The sequence below is a fragment of the Pantherophis guttatus genome, chromosome 1 (genome assembly GCF_059756535.1).
Source record: "Pantherophis guttatus breed Tessera chromosome 1, ASM5975653v1, whole genome shotgun sequence".
Classification (NCBI taxonomy): Eukaryota; Metazoa; Chordata; class Lepidosauria; order Squamata; family Colubridae; genus Pantherophis; species Pantherophis guttatus.
This window is the reverse complement of record NC_142063.1, coordinates 210,432,685-210,452,705: the sequence shown is the minus strand read 5'-3', so window position 1 is coordinate 210,452,705 and position 20,021 is coordinate 210,432,685. Positions and strand designations below refer to the sequence as shown.

Below are 20,021 nucleotides of genomic sequence, written 5' to 3'. Positions count from 1 at the left end.
TAAATTTCAAAAATCCCAACAGGAAATAGATGATAAACTTCAAAAATCTCAACAGGAAATTATGCAGGAAATTAATGAAATCAAAGATATGGTGAAACAGGATTATGGCAAGGTGACTAAAAAAATATCAGATGTGGCGTCTGGCCTTGCAGAATTTATTATTAAAGTTGATCAAATAGTTTTTATCTGAAAATGATATCTCAAGATAGAAATATTTCAATGTAATGAAGATAAAAAATTATAAGGGGGAGGGAGGGGTTCAAGTTTTATATAAGTTTTATACTAAGGTTTTTTTTTTACCTGATATAAATATATTGTGTGGAAGTCCGGGGGGAGGGGAGGGTTAGGGAGGGCTAGGGAGGTTGGGAAGTTTGGGGTGGGTTGAGGGGGGGGGAAAGGGGTGAAAATGTAATTGTAAAACTTTTGCAATAAAAAAAAAAAGAAATCCAACAAGTGTACCTGTTTATTGGTTGATTGGCAGACTTCCAAATGGATACTAGGCACTATAAAATGGAATTAGTTTCTTATCCAAATTCAAATCAGGATATATGCTAATTAGTCTATATAACTGTTAACAACAGGATAACTGCTTGCTATAGGAAGCATGCTTCCACTATTAAGAGCAAGCTGGTTCAACTGAACATGTAGATAAGTTGCCACCATCTTAAGACGCTTTTTTTGAATTAAAGGTTCAACAGAAGTTGTATAGATGATGTACCTTAGAGGTTGCCTAGTGCCGTTCTATATATCTTTATCTTTTCTTTCCCGCTCCTAGTCTCTAGGAATAAAAATGTCATTTCGACTTCTTTGGAAAGAAGTTTTATAGTTCTGTCAAGCCTTCTATAATTCAGCTTCTTCGCTTAAGGTTTTGATGGGTTTGCAGATATAAAATGCTACTGGCACTATAAAACTGCTGCTTCACCCAACTGTTAAACCTAAGAGGCATCAACTTTTTTTTTTGTAAGCCTTGTACACATAGCAATAAATTGTGCTTTCCAGATGCACGAAAAATGTGCAGAAATATATGATCAGTATTTCATATTGTGCATTACAAGTCTTTTGTTATCGTTTACCAGAAATAAGCCTCTAATACAAAATTGTAAGAGATGGTAGAAAGTTCAATATTTCTAATTTTACTACCTCATCCACAATACATTTAATTTATTGGTTCTTTTTTCTCATGCAATCACTCAAACAATAGTATAAATCAGTTTAAATAGTTAATACAATCAAAAACACCATCTTTAACTTCAACCACAGCCAACTGTGACTCCTTTGTGTGCTGTTTGAATAGTGAATAGCTGTTATTTTTGGTTAGCAATAGCTGAAATTCAAGAGTAATGGCAATCAACTACCAATGTAGGATAATGCTTAAGATGTTGGATCAGGCTCAGGAGAGAGCCAGATCCAAGTCCATCCTCAGCCAAAAATCTCACTAAACATTTACTTTCAATCCAACAAAACTGCACAGGGTTGAAGTTTTAGGAGAAAAATGGAGAAAGGAACACCATATTCTCTACTTTGAGTTCCTGCAGGAAAAGTGGGATGATGATGATGACAACTGCACCAATCATATCTCTTATTGGGGATGAAGCTTTACTGCAATGTTTTGTTACAGATCACATTTGTAAATATTTATTATAATGGTAAATCTCCAAAATCTTTAGATTCACAGCAACTTACAATAATAATTTAAAAACCAAAATACAATTAAAAACCATAAATTAAATAACATAGCAGTAATCTGATGAGATAAATATGAAACATACAATTATAGAAAACTATTAATGCTGACCCCAAAGTAAGTGACATTAGTTTTCAAAGGTCCTGCATAAGTCTTTTCAAAAATGCCAGGATTGCTGTTTTTTTAATTATTCCATATTTTTTAAATTTATGTATTATGCCCCAATCACATGTTGATAGGGTACCTAGATAAACTGATTTAATATATTAAAAACAAATACTTTCCCCTGAAAAAGAAAAGTTAGAGATAAAAGTGTAGCTAGTGTAGCTGGAAGGTATCTTCAGAATGGGTTATACCAGTAACTTTTTAAAGGCAACCAGCACAACACTCTCCTCTTTTATTTACACGACTGTGAATTACCTTCATTCACAGTCAGCAAGGTTTGTCCAAACAGTTTTTCAAAGGAATATTTCTCAACACACTGTGTTTCCTGCAAAAGCCCACTCCCTGTTCACTCCTCTTTTATTTCCTATGGGAGAGGCCAATCACCTCCAAAATGTGGCTTTATTCCAGAGCTGCCAGAAGACAAGAACAACTCAGAAAGCAGGGTCAACTCAGGAGTAAAGCCACACTGTAAGGGCTCCAGCTGTTCCTCTACCTCGCTGCTGTCTAGCTCCCTCTCTGCCTCCGACACAGAGCCCTCATCCGAGCTTTCCCCAACCCCCAGGCCTGGCCCAAGTTCCTCCCCAACTTCCTCACTGTCCGACTCTGCTGCCAGCTCTGCTGGCTGCGACGGGCCACAACAGAAAGTCCCAGAAACAATTCCTGACATATCAAGTTTTAAAAAGACTGAGGATTACAATGCAATTAAAATAAAGATCTTGGTTTAACAGCAATTATAATATATAAACAATATAAGGTAGGCATCTGATCCTGTGAATCTATATTTAATTTACTCAATAGTTTTGTTTTTATTGCGTTAACTTGCTTTATTTTGGAACAATTCATTTGGTTATACTTTTTTTATATTGGCATGTTATCTGTAATGATAAAAATCATTACCCTCAATAAATAAATAAGTCAATCCTAAATATGTTTACTTTGCAACCCTTCCTTCCAATACATTTCTGAGATACGTTTTCAGTTTCTCCAGCATGAAATCTGACAGGTCTAATCTCTAAAACATTTTCACAGCATTTAAGGGCCCTGTAACAATAGAAAGTTTGATGGATGTGGTTGGGACAAGCTAGCAGTTTACGATAAGGTGTTTGTATTGCCATATCTGGAGGAAAGGAGACTTTAAGCACTTTAGAAGTTTCAATATTTTAGCAAACTTTCCCATCCCCCCCCCCAAATACTGAATCAATAAAAGCTTAACCCAAAGATGCTTTTTTCAGGAGGCAACTGGAGTTTCTTGTTTTTTCTTTGAAGACGTTTCACTTCTCATCCAAGAAGCTTCTTCAGCTCGTGCTGGATGGTGGGGATTGGAAGGATTTATATACAGCTGGTCATTTGCATCCTTTTAGAGAGTGGTTTATAAACTTGGAGGTATAACAGATAAACTTGGAGGTTTATCTATGTCAGGGTAACCTGAGTAGTGCTCCTGGTTCCTGTAGTCTGCAATTTTTTTCCTCTGGAAATCCATTCCTACTCCCACACCATTCAAAGGGTGTTCATTTTTAATAAAAGCTTAAGTGACAAACTCTGTAAATCCAAGAAGCCCTTGGTTAGCATCTTGAATGCCCTGATCTACTAACAGAGATGAAACAGAATTTCATTAGGAAGGATCGTGGCAGGAGCTTTGGTTGAACTAGTGACATGGAAATGAAGGGACATCTGGGACCCATTTGTTGTCAGTAGTGACTAACTATTCAGAAATGCAACTGTTTCAGGGCTTCAGGCTCTCTGTGAGATTTGGATGAGAACAAAATCTAGTGCAAATGGGGGTTGATGAACAAAAGGAGTATCACTGCACCTGTAATGAAGGCGTTACTAATGGTTGCAAAAATATTTCAAAGCTTCTTTACTATTATCATTCTATGCTTAACAAAGAAATTACATATATTAACAAGTTTACTGTCCATATAAACTGGATCACGTCTAACAAGAACTCTAAGTTAGGTAAGACTTACTTCTGCAGAGAGTCCCTGCTTTGTCTCGTATAAAGAGCGGCAGATCTTCAGAATCTCGTCTCCCACACTCTTCTTCTGCTCCTGTGGGCACTTCATAAGCATCATTGTTCCCAGTTTAACCCAAAGATTATTACTTGAACTTGTTCTAAAATAAAGGAAAAGAAGTTTTCTTGCAAGCACTAAAAGCAATCTGATCTCTACTTTTGTACTTTTAAAAAGTGATTTTTTAAACAACATGTATTGGATGTGAATGCTTTGTGTAACTTTTACAATAAACTCAAATGAACTGCTTTTCAAGTCCATGTAGTCCGTGACTTTTAGAAACGAATATGAAAAAAAGATTAACAGAATAAATTATTTTAATTAAAAAAAAAACTGTGGCCAAGAGAGAGAGAGAGAGGACTTTATTAGGAGGAGCTGCTTATTAGGGTAGACAAGATAAGCAAATAAGTCATGAAAGTTGATATGTGTTTTCTGTAATATTAAATAAAACATGATAATAGAATAAAAACTGAGGTCAGAGGCAAATAAGTCTATTTTTTTAAAAAAAATCAGATAAATATTTGTTAATCATTTAAAAGCTAGTAATAAGAGAGGCATAGTGGCTCAGTGGCTTAATGATGCTGGAGATGGCCTCAGTTCCAGCAGTTTGAGCCCAAGCACTGTGTGGCAGGAGGAGCTCCTGTCACTCACCTCAGCTTCTGTCCACTCAACAGTTTTAAAGCATGTTCTATGCAAGTAGCAATAGCAATAGCACTTAGATTTATATACCACAGTTTACAGAGTCAGCATATTGCCCCCCAAAAATCTGGGTCCTAATTTTACCAACCTCAGAAGGATCCATCCACCCTTCATGGGAGGCTGAGTCAACCTTGAGTCAATCAGAATCGAACTCCTGGAGTGAGCAGTGAGGTAGCCTGCAGTACTGCATTCTAACCACTGTGCCACTCGATAGATAGGCACCACTTCAGTGGGGAGATGAGCTGGTGCTCTGTGCAGGCAGTTAGGTTCCTGGTGGGTGTGAATTTTGTCAGTTGTGGTGCCCACTTGTGAGGCAGCTCTGGGAAGTAAGGGATCTTTGGATGACACTGCAGGAAGAGTCACTCATCTTTCTCTCTGGTGCAAAACCAGCTCACTCTCCTGTGGCACACAGTGGGAGGTGCGTGTGTCCTATAACAGAAATTGTACCTTGGCAAGCCAAACTACTATTTTGCAATAACACTGTGGTCTCCTGGCTACTATAACAACACCATATTGCGGTGGTGCAGTTGTTAGAAGGCAGTAGTGCAGGCTACATCTGCTGATCACCGGCTGCCAGAAGTTTGGCAGATCAAATCTCACCAGGCTCAAGGTTGACTCATCCTTCCATCCTTGAGGTCGGTAAAATGAGGACCCAGATTGTTGGGGGCAATATGCTGACTCTATAAACCGCTTAGAGAGGGCTGTAAAGCACTATGAAGCGGTATATAAGTCTAAGAGCTATTGTTAAGTGCTATTGCTATATACTAGTAATAATATCAATACTAGTAATAACAAAAAATTATTTAAAGTCAATTATGAAATATTAGCCAAAATTAATTTTCTAATCTAGAGTTACAATTTGCATACTATTATGACTTGGTCAATGATATTGAGTTTAGGCACAATTATAACACTTGAATTACCAGATATAACAAAGGTACTGTGAATTACAGTAAAATTCAGAAGATAAAAATGTAATAATACTCATAAATTATAAACTTGCCAAGACTAGTGTTACCCGCAAATGCTCACCTCAAAACTAAATTAATGTAAGAATCCATACAATTTATCTATAGCTTAACATTTTGTTCATTTTCTGCCACTCACGCTCCACATCAGTTTGTCTATAGATCCACCTAGGGACAGGATTTTGAATTTCAGACATGATGTGATTATTATTGGAAATTAAGAATGAAGTTGTAATTTTTTTTCTACTAATCAAGATTAATAGAATGATGAAGAGGGAGAATCATAGGTGGCATTAAACATTCTTATTTTTCTCTTTAATTGGATTGTGTACTATTGATAAACTAAAACAGCTTACATTAGGAAAGTGCTATTCTAATTATTTGAAAAGGACTTTCAAATAATCCAGGAAAAGGATTTTAATACAAACATCTAATTTATAAAAACTATGAAATATATAAGAACTCACGACATTTACCATTTTTTTAATGCTTCAGGAAAACCTATGGATACTGTGACTAATGAATGCATCATATGGAAACAAAGTATTTTTCCTTGTCAGAAATGTTTTATTCATATGTAAAACTATGCAAATTTATATGACTCGGTACATTCTGGTCAAGGATGATGTCTTTGATAAAGTGACAGTTTTTCTTTGAAAAAATCCATGGGTAATCTGGAATGTGACAACTATATAAAGAGACCAGATAAATAGTTGAATGTGTAACATTGTGGAATGATAAATCTCCAGTCTGCCAAATCAGTTCAGTGAGAAAACACATTATGCCACAATGGGGGTAGTTACATAGGGTAGAGATTGTCTCCTTCAAAATACCTTTTTTTTTGAAAGGCAAGAGAGAAATCTGATGAAAAAAGAAAATAAATGTAACCAAGCCATCATAAAAAAAAAAAATTCCTATTTCTCAATGCAGGTTTTTTTCCTACTAAATACAAATTTTGCTCTAAGGGATTTCTAAGTGTATATCGATGCTTTATAAAGGTCAAATATAGACAAAAGTACACAAAATATATTTTATTTCAGTCTTGGAACAAAGCAGACCACTCAGAACATTTCACTGAAATGTATACGTTATGCTTAGATGAACCCCCAACCCAATGGTTCAATCTTCCATATTCCATCAGAAGAAAATATGTATCAAATATTCTGATTAAAGGAAACATTATAGAAGGACAACTTTGGTAGCCTATGGTAACCAAAAATCGGGAAGATTCTGGTGGCACCCTTCTCTAATTAAAAGGCATAAACTTTTAGTAGTTGCTGCCCACTTCATCAAATGCATAGATTGACTAAACTCCCAGGATATTCTATTGTGGATTACGAAGTAACCATTTTGGAAAAAAAAGAGATTTTAACAGCACGGTTGAACAAGAGATTGTTGAATTCACATATAGTAGTACATCAAAAGGTATTAGGTTATCACTGAAGGTCTTAACAAATGCAATGTTTTTAACCGATAAATTTTAACCTGTCTTTCATGCAACCTCCATCTGCATAGCCAATCTGTCTTCTCCTTCCTTCCCCATTCATTTCATCCCACTGGAAATCCTGCATCAGTTTAGCCACTCTATCCAACTGACCAAGTAAGAAATAGGTCATGATAGCTTGTGCCTTTTAATACACTTTGTTATTTAGAAAATATGCTATTAGACTATTAGACTCATTCTGAATGTTGGTTTGTGGTTCTAAATAAACCCATTGTGTTTTTTGAGATCTTCAAAGGTAGCCTGAATTTTTTTGATATTCAGCAATCTCTCACTGAATTATGTTGGTAATGTTTTTTTTTCCTTTCAAGATGGAATGTCCTAGAAGGCTGAAATACTCTGATATACCTTTTGAGTCAGATTTCATGTTCATTAATTCTTTTGTGAAAGTTTCGGCTAGTTTGTTCTATGTAGAATCCAGAGGGGAAAATGATGCCAAATATCAGAGGAAGAGCATGTGAAGATATTGCTAATTATGTGTGTCAAGTTGTTGGGGGGTGCATGATAGGTCTGTTGATATATAATGTTGGGGCAAAGTCCACATTTGGTCTTTTTTTGGCAGGGCCTGATTCTCATGTTAGTATCCTTGTTCTGTTGTTGCTCATGAGAATCTGTATGCAAGTTTAGACTTGCCACTAAGCAGCTAAGAAAGTGAAGTGTTCCTTTCTAGTTGGGCTGTATTAGCAATAACAACAGAACACCATTGTCACCTACATTTCACAGCTTAAACCACTCAAATGTGTGCATATACATGTATATGTGTACACACACACACACGTATGTATAATTTCCAAAAGTCTGCACCATTTTATTAACTTCTATTCATCTGTCAGAAAATGTCTATGCATTTTAATTTTAATTTTGTTGGTCAGTGATCATCATCATGAATAGGTTTATGGTCTCTGTGAGAAAATATATAGTATTTTTTGCACTTCAAAAACAGCAAAAAGTCTTTTGCACTTTAAAAACAGCGAAAAGAATTGGGGTGGCCTAGAAATACCATCAATCAACCACTCACTCAATTAAAGCGGCAGTCTCTTACCACTTAAAAATAACAAGGGAATTCTACAATCATTTATTTCTTAACAAATGGAAAGTACACTCAGAATTAACACTAGGAGAAGATCTACTTTAAAATCCCCAAAGGTATTTTAAACATATATTAAAGTGCAAAACAAATAACTTACATATTTGGGCTTTTCATAGGAGGCCAAGCTTGCAGAAGCATAACTAAATGCTGGAATTCTTCATGTTTCTCGCTATTTTCCAGAAGTTTCATGAAGAGAAGGTACCTTTTTTCTTCATTTTCAATCTCTGTTATTTCCACCTAATAAATTGGGAAAAGCAGCAGCTCACAATAAATACAGGTATCAGAGCAGAGAACATAATTATCCAAATATTAGTTGCTTAAGACAGTTAAATTGGTGGCATATTAAACAAAAAAAAAAAAAAAAACCCAAACAAGAGATATTCTTGTGTTAAATCAGGTTTGTTTATTCCCTTCAAGTCAATGTTTAATCCTGGCAACTGCATGGACTAGTTCCTGTAGTTTTCTTGGCAACATTTTGGGAAGTGGTTTGCTTTAGTTTTTACACATTTTCTTACAAACCAAAATAGGAATATCAAGCACATACTTTGACAGTTCAAAAATCTCCTGCAAGATTTCCTGGTTTCAGTAACAGAAGCAAACATGAAGGAGGACAGAGCAAAGCCACAGGTATAATGGAATTAACTTGAAGAGATTGGTGACAAGCAGAAGCTTAGGGAATCTTTGTATAATGGCACCCAGGGGATAACTGAATTCTTGTTTCTTCTTGTTTGGTTTAGTAGTCACAAGGCAATTTATCTGCTTCATGCCACCAAAATTCCTGTTCTAGAGGAATTGGGTAATAGATTCCAGTAATATGCTTCTATGGTATTTAATAATTACTCAGCAGTTAATTTCACTTCATGCTTTATTGTCCCATTTCAGCTATGAGAGATGCTTTTAATTCAAAATAGTTAAGTCTGTTTTATTTATCAATCAAATTTATAAAACTGCTCATCTCACCTAAAGTGACTCTAGGCAGTGCACAAACATTTGAGGTGAATAGATTTCCCAAGGTGTAGAATTATGCTTTTTTTTAGCATAAGAAATTTTATTCTTCTGAGTACAATAGCACTTAACTTCCCTTAAACAAGCTGATCAAACTGGCGGCCCACGGACTGGATGTGTCATGTGCAGACACGCCCACTCCAGCTCCGCAAAGCAAAAATAATTATGATATGTTCCGATAAGTCACGTGATGCAATCGAGCTTGACACTCATGCCTTAAAACATGTTGTCCTATTCTGATTGCAAGCAAGACTATTCCCAGCTTTTGATTTTGAAGGGATTTTATAAGGAAGACTGGAAGGGGCTTCAGATAAGGGAAGGGGCCCTCTATCCTCATCCCTATTAGCAAAGTGATTATATAGGAAAAATATATAAATAGGAAGTCCTTGATCTCTTTGCAGTTCTTCACAATTTTTGGATTTGCATTTATTAGAAGCTGAACTTCAATTAATATATAAAAACTCAAATCAATTATTTCCCTTAAGAAAGCTCATATTAATAGAAAGCATGCTAAAAGGATCTTTTGATTTATACATAAAAAGGGTTTTCTTTGAAAATCATCAAGGTACATAGCAAAATAAACCTCAAATATATAATATAAATTATACTTTAGGAAAAAAAAAGCTGTTAAAAAGTGAAATCTGACAGGAAAGAACTGATAATTAATTCAAAAATAACTTACTTAAAAAGCTGGAAATCTGAATATTATTGTTGTGAGACTATGTTATAAATACTTTTGTACAAAAAGCAAATACTAAATACTGATTTGTCAGAAATTTGATTATTGTTGAACATGCTCTACTATAATTAATACAGGAATACATACAATTTATCAACAAATGTCTTATAATAAATATTCAAACTGAAAAAGGCTAAAATGTTGACACAATGTTATTTCTCATTTATATTGTTTTTCTTCTCAACGTAAATTCTGTAATACTTGATAGCAGATCAGATTCTAGAGACTTTGTCCACAATGATACTATTGAAATATTAATTTCATAAGCAATATCAGCATTTAAAAGAATGATCTTTAAATGAGTTTCAGAAATACTAATTTCATAAGCAGTATCAGCATTTAAAAGAATGATCTTTAAATGAGTTTCAGAAACAGGGCTGCTGAAGTATATGACATGAGGAAGCCAAGCATTTTCTTTTCTGGAAATTTAAATTAACCATATGCATTTGTTAAACACCATAAAATTATCTGTTCATACTAGCCAAACCTCAAATCAATGGCAGATTTATTTGTATCCTAGCAAAACCCACGTTGATTAATTCAATTTGTAAATGTATTTCTATTATTCAGTTCTTCACTGCAATGTGAATCTGAATTACTACAGCATTAAAAGCAGAATTACAAACAAGGCACTTGAGAGAATATTCTAATTGCTACAATATATTCTCAAGCCAATGAAGTTCTAGTAAAAATCTATTAAATTCATATTTATTCACAAAAGAAGGCTTCTTGAAAACAAGTCAAAGATAACATATGCTTTTATCTTCAGGTACTGTGTGACAATCGAAAGATGAAAATGGAATGAAATTCCTCCACTGATTCAATATATTTTGTTCTCCCACTGAGATTTCCTTGAATTACACACATAATTATGTATGTGTCATTATGAACTCATAGAAAAAGCAGTGGCTCTTTGCTTCATCAAAAATGATCTTGTAATAAAAGATACTGATTGATAAATGATTATGCCATATTTTTCTGAGAAGAAACTCAGAATAGGATAAATTACTTGTTCTTCTTGATTTAGTTCATATTCCAATACTGTAACTTAGATAAATTACAGATCAATGTTCTAAGCGTCTTAGCTGGAGCACAGCAATTTTCCTTGTAATGGCTTCAGAACACAAAGTTCAATGTATGCTATTACATATATAAAAATTATGGTATAATCCTATTTTCTCCAAGGGAGCAAACCAATGTTTACAACAAGCAGGACAAAATGACCAAAATCTGACATTTGCTACGCTTCTCACTACTTCTTTTAAGCAACTTTTCTTTTCCCCTCCGTGCTGGTGAGAGAATATAAACTAAACAGATGACCTAAAATCTCGTCTAGATAAGATGTGTGAACAATTGTGTTTACAGATCCAGAATCACCCATAGACTGTATAGGGTAAGTATGGCATCACTGGTGGCTTTTAAGAAGAGACTGGACAGCAACTTGTCTGGAATGCGATAAGGTCTCTGCTTGTACAGGGGGTTGAATGAGAAGACCTCCCTTCCAACTCTGTTATTCTATTATTCTCCTCTGAACTGTCTAAATATTTTCCCTTGGGGATGGAGGAGGGAAGAAATGTTGGGTAGGATCTCAACATACTTCATGATTCAGCCATCATGAAGTTTATTTCATTCAGTTTATTTCATTCCTATTTACTTACTCTTATCTCAGCTGATTGCTAATTTGTTTTTTTTTTTTTAATATATAATTTGTTGTGTGTCTATGCTGTTTAATCACACAAGAATTAGAAATATCTGCAATAAAACAATATAAACTTTGCATAGGTATTTATTTGCCAACAGAATAGTGTCACTGAAAACAAGTTCAGTTAATTCAAGGGGGAAACACAAATACCATTTCATAATTCAAAATGAAACCAGGGGCTACATACAACACGGTAAGAACGTTATGTCGCAAAATGCCATTAACACTGAATGCTTCAGCTGCCATCCTACAGTAATAGAGTAACTGAAGAAAGGCCAGCATATGGTTTTAACCAACTTTGGCTGATCACAAAAACCATAAGCAACACAAGACCCGATGAACACTTGGATGGGAAGTAATTATTCTACTGTTTAGAGTCACATAATTTTTAAAGAAACACATCCAGGAAGAAAACAATGAAAAACAATGAAAAACAATATTCTTATTACCAGGAAACCTATGTGGATGTAATAACCCGGAACTGAGCTACATAAGAGGAATAGTTTTAAGTATACTTACAAAAGACAAAACAAAAAGGAAATAATATTTCAGTTGATCTGAAAACCCTTGTACTCGTTAACTTTTCCTGCTTTCTGAGAACCATTTGCAGTTTTAATAATGTATACCTAATTTTGACTTATTTTCATGCTATATGCTCAAGAGCTACATCTTTTAATTTACAGATTTAATTTTAATTTTATTAAAACCCATTAATATAGAACAGGAATTAGAACATGAAAAATCATCCCCGATATTTATTGGTTTAAGAGGAAAAAAAATTAGTACAAACAAGCTCCTATTTAACAGATTTGAGAAGAAACATAAGTGCTCTGTATGCCTAAATGATCAATGAAGATCCAGCAACAACTGTTTTATAAATAACTTGCTTATTTGTAAAGAAGAAACATTGTCATATGAGATTACCTACCTGAGTCTGGGGCCAATAGGCTTTGAGAACAGCTTGTGTTCTAAATAGTATAAGCAGCTTGCAATCCTCGTCGCTTAGGTGAAAAGCTTGCTCCAAAATCTGTAGCACTCTTATGCGAGGCTTCACTGGTAAAGAATCATCTCCACAGTAGGGCCTAAGCCAAGCCAACAAGTCATCTGAAGACACCAGATTCTCGCTACAATCAAATCAAGACACACATCTGTTATTATTGGTTTTCATCTAATCGTATTCCATTAACAAATTCCATTCAGGTCCTTCTTGAATTAAGACAGTGACCTTTCCAACTTTGGAAACCAGCGGGGGAGGAGGAGAGGGGATGGTTCTGCGTGAGCAGCGGGTGAGAATATGCAGGAATTAAACATTGAAGTAGCTAACCTAAAAAATATCAACAGATAGCAGACGTCCTTATACCTATTTAAAAATTATTCTTAACATTTATTTATAATCCGTTGATAAATTAGTTGAAAACTTAAGTTGAGAAAGCAGAATATCCTAATAGTAGCAAAGTATTTCCCAGAATCCAACTGATTTGTCAGGAACAACCAAAGATTTCCTGTTCAACATTTTCAGCAGATCTATTGTTACATACTTTCAGAAATGTGCATTACTTTACACTTTTGTTTTGCCAGTTTTGGGTGTTTTAAAACAAATTCATTTCCAAGGAAATTATTTTAACAGCTTCTTATGGCAATTTTTCATAAAACACAATCTATGTTAACTATTGGTCAGGAAAATTAAGTAGCATTCTGACTACCCAATCAATGGAGACTATGTGTTTCTTGTCACTAAAGAAAATCTGAACTTTAATGCCTGCTCAGTTCTTCCAACAACAATATTTATATAGTCAAATGCCAAAAGCAGCAGAATATAAAAAGGAGGTATCTGCAAATTTTTGCTGATTGACAAAAACAGAAACCAAAACAAAATTGAATTTTTGAAGAAGTAAAATAGACAATTAGAATAAAAGAATGGAGAAAGCCATGGTAATTAAATTATCTATATAAACATTTAGCCTTCTCAAGAACCCTCATGTCTGTCTTTCTTTAAATTATTATTTATTCATTCAGAAAGCAAAACTTTGAAAGTTGCTCCTGCTAAATTGTGACATTTTCTACCAGGACGCCCATTTGTTATGTTCTTGATTTAGTTCGTTTTGCAATGCTTCTTTCTAAACAAGTTTTAGATCATGTTGTTGCCAATCTGTGATTCAAGGTATATTTGTGGGAGAAATCTGAATCTTAGCCCAAGAAAATAGTCAACTTGTTGGTTTATGTTTATTTCCAACAAGCCTAATGCCAACTGCTACTTTGCAGTCAAACTTAGGTTGCATCTCTACCGCTCCTCAGATTCCTCAAAAGTAACTATATACTTGGAGAAGAATTTGGGAGAAATTAAGCCCCACTCTCTTTCCCTCAAACATCTAGTCTACTTTTGGTTTTTAGCTTTACAATGTAAATCTGCACTTAATTCTTGCATGAACCTCTTTGGTTCACAATCTTTATCTGAAAATAAGATGGAAATGCAGTACTTAATCCATACTAGAATGTGTAAGCTGTTGAAGTGGCATGCTTTTCCCACCTGTTCTCCTAGATATGCTTCATACTGTTGCCTTTTACCTGCCCAAACCTGGAACCAAGCCATATTGAACAGAAAATAGTTTACTCTCTCCTGTCTTCAGCAATAACTCTTCTACAACATGAGGCATTGCTTCTTTTTAATACATTTTATTCACCCACAAATCCTTTAGGAATAGTCTTTTAATATCGTACTTGTCAATTTTTTTTTTTTTGAGAGGGAAGGCTGTGGAGCTGTCTTTAATTTAACCTTTCCTATTTTCTCCAAACAGCTGCTTTTATTCCCGTGCTAGAGTTAATCCATTTGAGTCTGATCTGTTCCTTCAAAACGTCACATGAATAGCAATATTGCAACAGACTAAAGATAAAAAGCACTTTCTGTTAATTTTCAAAGCACACAAGGAAACAAATTAGAAAAGGAAGTTCCCTAGAAATAATTGACTAGATAATAATAGACTAATAATAGTTGCATTTGCTACCTACTGAAGTAAAAAAAAACCTGTGTTATTTCATTAAATAAGAAGTATCATAAGCTGTAACATGACAGGCGAACTTTTCTTGATCTAATACACAGACTATATATTGAATGACAAATCTGTGGTTTGATGAAACACACAATCAAACCATCTTAATAAGATGCTATAGGACTTACAATATTCAAGTTATCAGGAAAACCACCACTGTCCGTCTTAGGCAACCACCGCCCATTCTGCTAGCTCTAAAAGACTATATATCTTTATTTGTATAAATAATGCTTGTTATATTCACTGATAATATTTCAACTTGACACTGTTTTTTTTCCAAACGAAAAGAAGCAGCAGGTAGCATGTGATTTATATTTGAAGTAATACTGCTGTAGTCATTCTAACAAGACAGATGAGAACATAATACCAGCTAGAAGACACCAATTCAACCTGTCTGAAAGTGCTGAAATAATATAAGCTGACAGTTTAAGTTATCATTTCATAAAAACTTCAGAATTTATTTAGCCTATGTACTCTTTTTATATTCCATCTCTCAAAGAACTGGTGCTAAATTAGAAATGAGTTTTTGGAGGAAGTGACATTTGGAATGTAAATTAAAAAGTTGATAAATTAAGAAGAAAGCAGTTGAGGCCTTGGCTTCAAAAGTTAGGCAAGCTCATTTTTCAGATAACTATATCTTCCTGAAGGGAACCATTTATATTTAGTTCCTACAACATCTGAAGGGTACAAAGGTAAATAATGTTTCATGGAATACAAGTCTAAGACCTTATTGTAGTAATATTGGTATTTCAAAATTTATCTTCCTACTAGAATTTTATATGGATTTGTGACTATGTTCATTGGGCTTTTCCCTGGGGAAAATAATAGCATGCACAACAAACAGTGTAGCAGTTCTTTTGGAACTAATAACTTGACAAGTTATAGCAGATAGATAGATGCAGGAAGTTTGCTGCCAAACATACAAAGTGGAAGTTTAAAGGCTACAGTTCCACTGGTGGGTATGGAACTATCTGATTCCATCAAAACATGTGGGGCTACGTAAGAAAAAAAGATAGCAAGAGAGAGAGAGGGAAAGAGAGAGAATAAAAAAATATTTGAGGAGGATAAAAAAAAATCCCAAACAGTGTTAGAGAAATGAGAAAAGATAGTACGGCGTATGTACTGTGAAAAGGACAGATTCCTGAGAAAAAGCTATAAAGCTGCAGGATTCTGAATAGGTTACAGAATAGGAATCTGAAATTAAACATATGGATGTGTGAAGAAAGCATTTCAAATTTGATAGGAAATTAGTATGGACAACAAAACCAGAAAGTATCTCAAATCTGCTGACTACCTGCATGAGTAAAAACATAGTTGAATATAGCATACAAAATAGGAACAAAAAATAAACAAAAAATAAAACAAAAATAAAATATTTTTTGGCATGGGTTGCCAGTCCTGCTCTTAAACTGGTTGCGTTTACTCTGCCACAACTCATTTCTGGTTTGAGGGGGGTGGGATGGAATCCACAGCATCATTTCTAAACTGTTAGATTTAATCCAGGTTTTTACAATTAATTCAAATTTGATGCATATTCTTATTTAGCAACTGTAATCAATTTTCACATTATACTCTCAAAACTCTTACCCATTTTCAGCACTTGTGTGGACAGCAGAGACAATATCTTCCAATATCTGAAAATGATCTTTCTGAAAAGAATGCTGATCACTCTCTTCACTGTCAAATGAGTAAAACAGAAAGATGCTTATTTGGAATTAATGTTTCAGAAATCTTTAAGTCCTACATGTGTAACATTCTGCACTGCTTATCAAACACTAAACTAAGTAAAAATTACATGAAAGATACTCTGACTGAGTTTATCCTAATTTGGTTTGCTTTGTTTTGATTCAATGTAATATGTGAATCCAACCATTTGTGGATCTGCAAACAATTTATGGCTTAGTAAGCTGAATGAACCAGGGGTGGGTTTTACTTACCTTTGCTACCGGTTCACACATGCTCGCTTCACTCGTGCACCACTTCTGCGCATGCACAGATCGTATTTGATGACATCCGGGTGGGTGGGCGGAGCCTCCTGCTGCTGCTGCTACCGATTTGCTTGAACCGGGGCGAACCAATAGCAACCCACCACTGAAATGAACCCATTTGAACTTGTCCAACAAATCTTGTTTAAACAAGTCCTGATTTAGTGCTATTATGAGTTCAACTTTCATAACTGGCTTTCATAACTATCAGAGTAGTTTTTTAAAAAGAGAAATTAAGACACAAGATCCCCTCTGATTAATAATAAAAAGTATTTTATTTCATTTGCCAGGAAAGTTGTCACATTAATCAGTATTAACAAACCACACCAATAAAGACCCTAATATGAAAGCATGTTAAAGAACTATCTGATATATACTGAAGTTGCTTTCTTGGTTCAAAATCCTTAATAATTAAGCATCTAAAGGGTTATTAAGGCTTGTCTCCCAAGAGCCACAACAGTAATAACACTGAGATCTCCGCAAGATTCTAAGCCTCAACTCTGTTAGAAATTTTTGTGGCAAAAAATACATTCAGAATCAGAGTATAATTTTCTCATTTCAAGCATAGAAACAAGCTGTACCAAGGTTTCTAAACTGCTTCTATTGCATAACTAACTATCTTCTTGAAAAAAGGGAAAAATTCACAACAATAGGACCTTTGCAAAGCAAGATATTGATAGGGTCATCCTAACCCGAGTTTAACATGTACAGATTTAAATACTACTGTCCACTTAATAGTTCAATATTTCATGAGTGGACTTCAGTATTCTATGCGTAATTTCACCAATTAATTTGTTACTTTGTATTACATAAGCTCTACTTCTGCATTTACTAGAGTGTAGTAACTTATATATACTTTTATCACTGTTTTAGAAACATGTGAGATATTAAGCGTTTTACTGTTGCAGGTTAGTTTTTAAATTTTCTGTACCAATATTTTCTCTTACACTTTTAAAAGATGCTGCCTGATTAATTTCCCGCTCTCACATTGCTTAGCTATCTGAGATAGAAAAGATCATTAAACAAAAAAGCAAGACTTGTTTACTGTTAAAAATAAAGTAATATTCACTCTTAAAAAGTGTTATGTGAGACAGTATCTAGACTGTTAAGCCATTGAGCCTGAGTGGCGTAGGAGGCTAATGCCTCCTACTAAGGCAGCATTTAACATCCAGCTGCCTGCAATTACTGTGAGTTCAATTCTCACCAGGTTCAAGGTCGACTCAGCCTTCCATCCTTTCTAAGGTGGGTAAAATGAGGACCCGGTTTGTGGGGGCAATAAGATGACTTTGTATAAAATATACAAAAGTATGAAGACTATTGCTTAACGCATTGTAAACCGCCCTGAGTCTCCGGAGAAGGGCGGCATATAAAAATAAATAATTTTTTTTTAAAAAATTAAAAAAAAATCATATTAAAATTCAGTGAAATAGTTAGAAGCCCATCAAATGGTTGATATATGTGTGGACATGCCACAGCTAATGCCAATTTATAATCTGAAAAATATAGCAAAAAGTATAACTAATAAGTAGTTGATATTATTAATCAAGTGCAAGTTTTCATGGCTGCTATTTATTCATGAAATGACTTGTGGGTAATGCTGTGTAAGAGAGTGAATATGTGCTGACATTTCTATTGCCTCTCTAATAATTGCCTCTCTAATAAGTATTCATAAACATCCAAATAATTTAAATGAGAAGTGTTATCAACTGTCATCTACTTAGCCATCTACTTAGCCATTAGGTTGTGGGCATCCTGCTCCACTAAATACAGTCAATGTATAAGGAATTGACATCTGCTGCCAACTTCACTTTTAGATTTGCTCTAAATAAACCAACACCACAGTTGGCAAAATATAGCAAAAATTCACTATCTTGCATGGCATTCTTCAGAGGTACTTTCAAATTTATTGTCTTAGTTTAAATATGTAATCTCATCACTAGTAAATATTAACATATTTGAAACTAAAAACTAAGAAGATAAAGATCTTCTTAAAGCTGTACATTAGGTTATTAAATTCCTTTATAAAAAGATAAAACAAGCCTATTGTGTAGAAATTCCACTTCATAAAATATGAGGACACACAAGGAACCTACAGAGATGGCGTTAGTTTGTTCTTACAAAAATACCAGTATGATAATTTAGATCACTTTTCATTAAAACTAATCCTCAAATACAATTGTTATGAGGAACTCACAGCTTATCCTATGGTTGATCTTTTTCTTAGATACCAACTCCCACCATTTTCTTTTAATGTGCTTTTTAAAAAGAATAATGGGCACTTTTGTAAAGACCCATTGGTTGACACACAGTGTAAGATATTTTAATGAAATAAATAGAGCACAAAACTTCGAAACAAACCCATGAAACTGATGTATGTAAAAGCCTGGCATTAAGGGCCTATTTGCTTACATACATGGATTTTCTTCAAAAGCAAAAGCAAGGAACCTAGGGTACTATTCTATATATGTCTTCTTTTTTAAAAAAAAATATTATACCATCTCAATTATATTTAACAATGCACTCTTAAAAGTTCTGAAATGCATAATTTCACTTGCCTCAAAGCAGCTATCACTCTGATTAGAGCTGTCTCAACAACATCCCTGGGTGAAAGTCCTAAATCTCCAACAGCAACATCCAGTAATGTTTTTATCATGTTCAAAGGTTGTCCATCCAAGCACATTGTTATAACTTGTTCATGGATTCTTTTCTTTTCTGACCGGGATATATCATATTGATAGCCATAATCTCGCAGAATTTTCTATAAGGGGAAACCATTTAAGTGTTAAGTAAGTTTAAGTCACAAATAACTCAATATTTATTTCTGAAATTGAGATTTCATTTCTAACCTAGAAATAAGCTTTTCAGAAACAATGAAAACAAAAAGCTCCAAACTTTATTCAAATAATTTATGACAGAAATCATTATTCCCACCATTGCACAAAGGAATTTGTGGAATTAATCTCATAATGGTTACTTTAGGAATATTTATGGTATTATATACTGTGTATGTAAAAGAAAATCCACAACTTCCTTTTCCACCTTACTTTTATGATTTTATTAATAATACAAAAATTACCATCAAGCAAAACTATTGCAGAGTCCAAATCTATCATAACATTGTCCTTCCTACCAGGCAGCTAATAAAGATAAATGCAGGTGATCCTGCAAGATCCAATCTGGGTTGGTCACCAGGAACAGAGGTTTACTTTTCTGAGCTTTCAGATTCTGCTGGAGCCAATCTTCAAGGAACTTCCCTCTACTGGAATGAACACACACACACACACCTAGAATGGGCCTTGCAACATTGTCCTGGGACATGTATATTTGCCTTCACAGGTGATCCTCTTTTAATGATCACTCTTTCAGTGACCACTAAAACATGAGAGAGCTGAATGAGTGGTAGTTGCAGTTGGTTCTTGTTCTATCT

At 34.4% G+C, this 20,021-nt stretch overlaps 1 protein-coding gene across 2 annotated transcripts in view; it reads right to left on the bottom strand.

Annotated features, from left to right (window-relative positions):
- Positions 1 to 20,021, bottom strand: part of NBAS (NBAS subunit of NRZ tethering complex) — a 152,099-nt gene that overhangs the window by 12,588 nt on the left and 119,490 nt on the right. For both annotated transcript variants that reach the window (XM_034432128.3, XM_087882370.1), the window contains 5 exons: positions 19,150 to 19,352; positions 16,197 to 16,286; positions 12,491 to 12,686; positions 8,214 to 8,353; positions 3,817 to 3,961 (listed from right to left, as the gene is read on the bottom strand). In XM_034432128.3, coding sequence (XP_034288019.2) covers positions 3,817 to 3,961; positions 8,214 to 8,353; positions 12,491 to 12,686; positions 16,197 to 16,286; positions 19,150 to 19,352 — 774 coding nt within the window. The remainder of the gene's footprint in view (positions 1 to 3,816; positions 3,962 to 8,213; positions 8,354 to 12,490; positions 12,687 to 16,196; positions 16,287 to 19,149; positions 19,353 to 20,021) is intronic.